Source organism: Tubulanus polymorphus, chromosome 3 (assembly GCF_964204645.1).
Source record: "Tubulanus polymorphus chromosome 3, tnTubPoly1.2, whole genome shotgun sequence".
In the NCBI taxonomy this organism is placed as follows: Eukaryota; Metazoa; Nemertea; class Palaeonemertea; order Tubulaniformes; family Tubulanidae; genus Tubulanus; species Tubulanus polymorphus.
This window is the reverse complement of record NC_134027.1, coordinates 23,434,064-23,442,900: the sequence shown is the minus strand read 5'-3', so window position 1 is coordinate 23,442,900 and position 8,837 is coordinate 23,434,064. Positions and strand designations below refer to the sequence as shown.

General features: G+C 42.2%; 1 protein-coding gene across 1 annotated transcript; it reads right to left on the bottom strand.

Annotated features, from left to right (window-relative positions):
• Window positions 1–1,626: 1,626 nt before the first annotated feature.
• LOC141902623 (protein-serine O-palmitoleoyltransferase porcupine-like) lies at window positions 1,627–7,308 on the bottom strand. Its single transcript, XM_074790445.1, has 2 exons — window positions 7,181–7,308; window positions 1,627–4,493 (listed from the first exon to the last, which is right to left on the bottom strand). The coding sequence occupies exon 2, from the start codon at window positions 3,964–3,966 to the stop codon at window positions 2,536–2,538; it is 1,431 nt and encodes a 476-aa protein (XP_074646546.1). The 5' UTR covers window positions 3,967–4,493; window positions 7,181–7,308; the 3' UTR covers window positions 1,627–2,535.
• Window positions 7,309–8,837: the final 1,529 nt, after the last annotated feature.

Here is an 8,837-nt window from a genome sequence, read left to right as displayed (position 1 = left end):
CACAGTTGTGAGTTAATATTTGACCCCGGGTTAACTCAATGAAAATAAACTGATTTTAACTCAGAGTTAAGTTTAACTCATAACTGTGGAACCGGGTCCAGGACTTCCACGGTTGGGAGTTACAGTTAACTGTGCGTTAAAGTTAGTTCATTTTCAACGAGTTAACCCAGTGTTAAATCTTAAATCGAAACCGTGGAACTGGACCCAGGGGTTCAAGTTAATACCAGTCTATAAAACCGCGCCCAGTGTTTATACAGCAAAATGAGTTTAAAATACAGTCAAAACTCTGCGACTAATGGCTCTTTGGCGGATAATCAAATTATATCATTCTCGATGGTGGACAAAACTTTTGTAAGCATTCAGGGTCCAGTTCCACAGTTCCGAGTTAAACCTGACCTTGAGTTAACTCATTGAAAATGAGCTAACTTTAACTCTCTACTCACAAGGAACTGTAGAACTGGGTCCGGGGAATTAAACATTTTGGCGGTGGATCAAGGAAGGTGGTTTACTACATATTTTATCAATGTGTTTGGCAAAACTTAACAATAATTCAAACACTCCAGGGTCCGATCTAAGGAATGAAAGCTACTTGCCCGGGGGGGCAAGCATATCTGAAATTTCACTTGCCCCCCCCCCAAAAACTACTTGCCCTACGCAGGCAGTCCGAATGGTGGCACTATCATCTGTCGTATCGAGTGGGAAAAAAGCTTTGTGACATAAAATTTCACTAGCCCGGGGGACAAGTAATGAATGATAACCTACTTGCCCTGATGAGAATATACTTGTCCCGGGCAATCGGACAAGTGCTTAGATCGGACCCCGCACTCAAAACTCTACAAAATCAGCATCCAACAATTATCAATCTCTTAAATGAATGAAGAAGTCCCACAATAGAATTTCATACGATAGAATTTATCAAAATGATACCACTTTAATCAATTTTATCGTATTACATTATATTGCTGGACTACTTCATTCTTTTACAGTTTAAAACACGGATTTGAGTGTTATATTCGACTATCGATCTCTTGGGCCTATTCAGAAAAAACTGTCCTAGTGACTACACTACGGAATTTTTGATTTAGCTTCTCGCGCATTATCATTCAGGCATGCACGCGTTGACAACACGAGAAAACAGTTTTTAATCGATATATGGTTTAATTGTAAGATTTAAGTACAAATTGTATAAAAATACAAGTCCTGGATGCTAGTTCGATTTCCGTAATTCTCGATAAAAATTTGGCCTTCGCGATAAAATATCTGAAATGACCTCATATCATCTCTGAAGGCCGACATCAACTATGGAATTGAATCCTGCAATGCAGGTATCAATCTGCAGCCTGCACCCATCACCTCTCAGACATTCGATAATTCATTAACTTTCTTCCAAATTATGATTGTCCAGACTTCATGTGTCCTGACTGTCCAGACTTTGTGTTCAGGATTTCAACGGGGCAGAGTTCTTACGGGTTACCCAATTTCATTTTTCATAGCTTTCCCATTCCCGGATTATAAATTTTCCATACCCTGTACACATAACCAACTTAGAACAGGCATTGTAGGCCCATTCAAAGTAAATAAGTGCCACTTATCAATATTATTGACATAGATGTTGAAAATCCTGTAAGAACTGATAAATGCGGACATTTTTGATTGAAAATGAAGAACCAACACCAGACATTAATACATTTCATCAAGAATTCACACTAGAAGGGTAAATCTCTGCAGCGGTGATTCCAGGCTCGTGATTGATGCCTACAAACATCTGGGCTTGAATCATTAACAGCGACCAGTCTGAAATCATAATGATTATCTTAAGACTGACCCAAACAGGCTCAGCTGTGATGTCATTAAGTGTCAAGATACCTGATGAGGTAAATTACCAACAACAATAGGCTCCGCTCAAGTCTGATCTCTTTGGCCCGAGGAACTTTATCCCAAACAGATATCCCGAGTTAAACAGTTACCTCAAGAGTTACGCAGATCACTGAGTTAAGCAGTTATTTCAAGAGTTAAAAGGTTATCTCCGAGTTAAACAGTTAGCTCAAGAGTTAACGACAAGTGGCTATCTCCGAGTTAAATGGTTATCTCTGAGTTAAGCAGTTATCCCCGAGTTAAACGGTTAGCTCAAGAGTTAACGACAAGTGGCTATGTCTGAGTTAAACGGTTATCTCTGAGTTAAACAGTTAGCTCAAGAGTTAACGACAAGTGGCTATGTCTGAGTTAAACGGTTATCTCTGAGTTAAACAGTTAGCTCAAGAGTTAACGACAAGCGGCTATCTCCGAGTTAAATGGTTATCTCTGAGTTAAGCAGTTCTCATTGAGTTAAACGGTTATCTCTGAGTAAAGCGGTTTCCTCTGCTGAGATGGGTATCTCCGAGTAAAAAAGTTACTTATGTCGATGAGTTAAACAGTAATCTCTGAAAAAAACAGTCATCTGCGAGTGGATCGGATCTGACTTGAGCCGAGTCTACCGTTTATATACCGTATATATCATTTATCGCTAAATTGATTATGAAACTAGAAAAGCCGGTTTCATACGAGCAAATAGAACACGTATGACACAAGCGCCACCCAGTGACTGGCGTAGTTTAATTCCGACCATTTACTCAACGTGTGCGACATCGTGTAGCCCTTCTCCTGTTGAGAGCTGCTGTCGAACATCAGCCCGAGGTACGCCAGGTGAAACACCGACAAACAACCGAACATCGCGTTCGTAAATATCACGTACGGCGAATTCGATTTGTAGTCGTGCGCGCAATCGCCGCGACACCGCTTGGCGCCGACGCACGCGCTGAATATCGTCGACAGCCGCGCGCGCAACACGTACTCGACGTACGAGTAGAACCCGAGCGACAGCAAGACGGCGCCGAGCTGGAAGTTGAGTCCGTGCAGGATCGCGCTCGCCGCGTACGTCAGCAGAACGGCGACGAACGTACCGAGCGCGCGCGCCGTCTTGAACACGTACGTCTTCAGCCAGTGGTGCATCGGCACGTTCCAGTTCGTGACGACCTCGACGAGACTGCGCGGGAACTCGATCTCGGTCGGCCGCGCGACCGAGAAGTCCCACTTGACGTCGCCGTTCGACGAGCGCATCGCGCCGAGCCCGACGCTCGTGATCGTCAACTCGGACAGGTAGCTGACGAAGTAGTGGCTGAAACGGAACGATTGCGCGTCGCGAAACGCGATCAACCACTTCCACGAGCCTTCGATGATCACCCAGTGAACGACGCACGTCGACGTGATGATGCACAGCATCGACGCGACGAAACTTCGAATCATTTTGAAAATCCAGTAGAACGACATTTTACGCTCGCGCAGCTGCAGAATCGTCATGTAATCGAGGAAACTGATCCACGGACCGAATATCACCGTGCCGACGTTGAACGCATAGCCGACGAACTCGGAAATGCCGGGAACTTTGATCAGCACGCCGCGATCGACGTCGAAACCGATCGAGATGACTTTCATCGCGAGGATCATCTGCGCGCCGCGGATCCGGTGCCAGTCGGCGCTCGAAACGACGAACAACTCGCAGACGAGCAGAAACGCGACGACGGCGGCGGCGGTCGCCGTGCCGCAGTAACGCGGCATCGCCGACTTCGTCGTCAACAACACGAGATACGACAACGCGGCGAGCGTCGCGACGAACACGATCTGCTCCTGGAAGAACAGATGCAGCAGCAACGCGCCCATGAACGCCGACGTCAGGTGGATCATCTGACGCGGCAGGAACGACAAACCGGTCACCTCGAAACCCTCGCCGACCGTGTGGCTGATGAACTTGCACAACGTCGCCAAAACGACGCTCGGAACGATGTGCGTCGACGCCTGCTGCAGCGTCGGTAAGATGCACTTGTCGACGAGTTCGGGAAGCGAGATGCGCGTGTATATCGATATCTCGTCGGCGCCTGCGTCGTCGTCGGCGCCGCCGTAGAGATCGCTTAAATCCTCGTGGTGATCCATTCTCTCGTTAATAGTCCGTATTTCGAACCGGCATCGAGAACGCTAGAATAATCGCCTAAATCTCGCCTAAAATCGACCGTCTCTCCGCTAGTACTATGAATTGTAGAAATCTTGTCCGTCGTTATTTCTCTTCTCGTCTGGCTGGTCACATAATTCGTCTAAATTTTTTCCCTGTTTCACTAACAATATAAATCGCCTAAATTTCGCTTAGGGCCTACGCCGTTTCTCTCTTCGATGGTAATATGAATCGCCTAAATTTCGCCTAAAATATGCGATGACATCCGATGACTTTCCATTTTTATCATTTCCAAAGATATTTCTTGCATCCTTGTTGCAATTCTTCCTACACAATCCTCCTCATCATTTTGCGCGTTTCATTTCCAAATTTCTACGCAATTTTTCCGAACAAATTTGTCCTCATTGACGTCGGTGCGTTTTTTATAAAGCCGCTGGAAATTCTCTAATTCGTCAGTGAATGGTATGACCAATTTTCAAAATTGGTCCAAATTTTTTGTAGTGGTCTCTAGCTGAAAAAATAAAAACGTATCCACTATAATAAGAGCTGATCTTACAATCAAGAAGGGGCATTCCATTTTGTTTTACGTCATTCAGAGTTTGGTTTCCCAAGTCTAACCTTAATCGGAAATGAACAAACAATTTTCCTTAATTAGATTAAAGTTGCTTTTGTTTTCATTTATCAGCAATTTACTCAGCACAGGCCGGTGTAACGCGGAAGCCTTTTTTTAGCATTATGCAAGCGTATTCTCGGTAAACAATCGCTGATAGATGAAAACAAAAACATGTTTATATGAATTTCATAGTTCGATTCTGAATGTTAAATCCTACTGCATGAATTGATGCATCATATACACACATCAACTGATTATTTACGAAATTATGGATTTAAACGCTGCTAGGCCTAATGTCTATTTCAACCTGACTTGAGAGCATTCCTGGTGGCCTAGCTCAGTCAGTTTTGGTAGTACATACCTGATAAAAGTCTTATTAGGACCAGAATGCATTGGCAGCTGATCTAAAATATCATTTTGTAATCCACTTTAAACTATTTTGAAAGATATCCAAAATAATCTGCATTGAGAGGGGTTCCTGAGAGAAAAGAGACTCCATGATTTGAAAGTTTAACAATATGTCTCCATGCCTACCAACTGAAATTTGATACGTAGGCATGGAAACATATTGTTAAACTTTCAAATCATGGAGTCAATTCTCTTCATTTAACCCCTTTCAGTGAAGACTTTTTGGATATCCTTCAATACAGTTTCGAATGGATTAAAAAATGATGATTTAGGTCGACTGCCTGTCCTTTCTGGTCTTATTAAGACCTTTGTCAGGTATGTACAACCAAAAATTAGCGAGCTAGGCCACCCGGAATGCTCTCAAGTCAGGTTGAAATAGACATTAGTAGACTAGAAGGGGATAGGACTAGAGGAGGACCATTGACAGGAACCATCTCTCTGAGCAGTCTGAGGAAGTGATAAAGGCTCCGTTGACTTAAGCCTTCAAACGGCGGCTCTAAGTGCAGTTAACCCTCTATCCCCCGCTAACGAAAAAGCCAGAATTGCTTGCTGTCGGCGTTACTCATCAAGCTCAAGAGGGCGGGCATCTAAAGTAGTCTACCAGAGTAGGGCCTCTATCTAAGATGGTAGGCCTGAAAATAGAATGCATTCCTTGTCCTCCTTCAAAATGAAATCAACTTTGAAATCGCATCTACGGATCAAGATTTGACGTGGAAAGTGATCCATCGATGCGATTCCGAAGTTAATTCAAAGTGGATATTTAACCATAAACGGCAAAGTATTTACCACAGGGGTTTGGCGATGGGCTTGGATTTTATTTCCGGGTTGTTGATAATTTCGCGAGAATGGTGCTAAATATGAACTGCGAATAAATTCAAAATATCACGGAAATACCTTGTGTTTATATTGTTTATTTATCCGCTATAAAGTTCTGATAAACAATTGGTCGTTAAGGATCATTATCAATCGGTCGTCACGCTTTACTATATAAAATCACAAGGGATGAAACGCAGTTCAAGTCGTGCCAGCCAGAAAGTTGGGACAGTCACGTGACTTAACGCTTCTTATTTGACTGAACGCGAACCTGAAGCATATAAGATGGAAACTATGATACGAAAAATGTTTGAGAATAACTTACATTCAAATGCATTTTTTGACTATGAATTATATATTTCATCATAATTTATTCTTTATAAGTTATTTATTTCATATGAATCATAATCTGACAATTGATATCGGTCTGTGAATATGTTAACTTTTCGTGTTGAAGTTTTAAATGCGATGACGTCATCAGAATGTCACGTGACTGTCCCAACTTTCTGGCTGAAAATTTAAGTACAGCGGAGGCCTGGCGTTTCATCCCTTGTGATTTTATATAGTAAAGCGTGACGACCGTCTGATAATGATTCTTAACAACCAATTGTTTATCAAAACTTTATAGCGGATAAATAAACAATATAAACACAAGGTATTTCCGTGATATTTTGATTTTATTCGCAGTTCATATTTAGCGCCATTCTCGCGAGATTATCAACAACCCGGAAATAAAATCCAAGCCCATCGCCAAACCCCTGTGGTATTTACTTCCCTATTTTACCGTACATTATTACTATATATATAGAATGAACTTATAAAAGTAACAATAAAATCATTATATTGGGTTTAGGGTTTAGGGTTTCGATAGGGTTAGTGTCAAGAGGGTCCAGAGGGTTCCGTTTTACCCCTCGGGATAGGATTTAGGGTAAGGTAAGGTACTATAGGTAGTTAAAACTTTCGGGTGGTTTTCAGCAAGCTCGGTGGTCTAGCCTAGTGGTATGACGCTGCCCTAGCTAGAAATTTCCTAGCCCGGGTTCGAGTCTCGCTCTATCCGCTATATTTTCTCTAGTCTAAAGTCTAACTCTGTTCTCCACACTTTCCTTGAATCTTCTAAGTCACGCACCTCTGTACCCATGCGCGGCGTAAATCAGCCAATCAGCGACGATGTACGGTGCAATAGCGGAAAAAAATACTCAGCCGTATACGGTAAAAATATCCACTGCCAAGTTAATTTTAGTTTGATTGAGGACAAAGAATGGTGGATTGCTGTAATTAGCGCGACCACATAGATTTCAAAACCTGCGTGTGGAAAACTGTGAAGTTCATTTTCATTCAATTATTTGCCATTGCGTGGATCTTACCTTGATGCTGTCAGTCGAATGAATAGAATAACGTTTTCGTTGCCAGTTGACGCGTTTAAACGGTCTCAATTGGAATTTATTTTATTCAAGAATTCCGGGTTGTTAGTACTCGTTCGCAGGCGGCACCGACGGCCTGTATGTGTTCACGCTCGGTCGGAGCAGGTTCGAATCCCATAGTAGTTAACAACGCGGCGATGCGATTGGTGGGCAGATCTTTCGACAAGAATCAATCAATGGACTTAAGTGAGTGATTAAAAAGTTTAAAAAGAGTCACATTTTATATTGTTTTCCTTACTACATAATAGATACCCAACAGAAATTATCATGACAAATAAGCAATTATCATTTTGCGTAAAGTTTGAAAAACGGCAGTGCCTTACGGCAAAAAGTGCCGAATACCGGTACCTCCGATCGTGATTTCTACGTGCCGGCACTTATGTTGCTTGTGTTATTGTAGTCTGAATACCAGTCGTTGTTACGGTTCCCTACAACGTTGTTTGAGGAACAACGGCTAGGTACTAGACTATACTGACGCAGGAATAGCAAACTATAAGAGCTATAAACTAACTAAAATGAGTTTAGATTGAAGAACAACCACCCGAAATATTTCTAATTTTTTAAATATACTTTTTAGATTCGGTCATACATTGTGGGATTTTTTTACTCATCGAGTCTTTTCACTCATCGGGCATTCATGGTTAAAATGCCGACAGCTACTTTCCTGAATTTTTTATTTGTAGCGCAATACACGATAAAGTTTACTGAAGAATCGACGATAGAAAATCCTAACGCTATTTGTCTCATACCAACAAGCTTGCGGATTCCCAAACTCATTAAACGGTCGATAAAACCAAAACCTTCACAAATGATAAACAACAAAACTACTGTTACAACCATCCTTAAAACCTTCATTTCCCTTCTTGACGATTCATCAGTAACACCGAGCTCTGAACGTCGAGTGACCCGACGGTAAAATGTCGCCGAAATAAGAATTAAATTTACGAAAACCAAAAAGCAAATTGGAAACGTAGCAGTAAGATACAGAAAGAAAATGTTCTGGGAAAGCTTGTTCCACGCCTTTAGATGTTTTCCCTTGTACTGAAAGGGCTTTTTGCGAACAGTTATGAATGGCCAATTATCGGGGCAGTTCATAAATCCAAGCCGACGGGAGGGTAGCAAGTAAACTGAAAAACCACCTAACGCGACTAGTACAATAAACATCATCGCCCACAGTGATATCAACCTCTTGGGAAATCTACGAGATTTTAGTGGAAACAATACGACGATTAACCGCTCTAGACTGAGCAATATAGTGCACCAGTTACGCGTCATCTGAAACATGTAGAAAAACGGCATGGCGACTTTGATAAAAATCCAACCGAAATTCCAGTCGCTTACGCGAAACAACATATCTCCCAAAACGGCGTAAATGTACGCAGTTCTCAGCGGGTAAAGAATGAATGCAGCGATCATAAACAAAAGATCGTTTAAAGCGAGAATTTTGATAAGAAAATAGATATCGGATTTAAATTGTTCCAGAACTAACAACGTGAATGAGTTGAATATTAAACCAAGCACAGACGCCGGTAGATACCAGCCTAAATACACAAGAACACTGAATTTAGCCGTCCATTGAAATGGTTGAGTTTGAATCCGC

What these genes read in the sequence shown, in the direction of transcription:
- LOC141902623 (XM_074790445.1), bottom strand. Translation starts at nt 3,966, where the DNA reads ATGGATCACCACGAGGATTTAAGCGATCTCTACGGCGGCGCCGACGAC.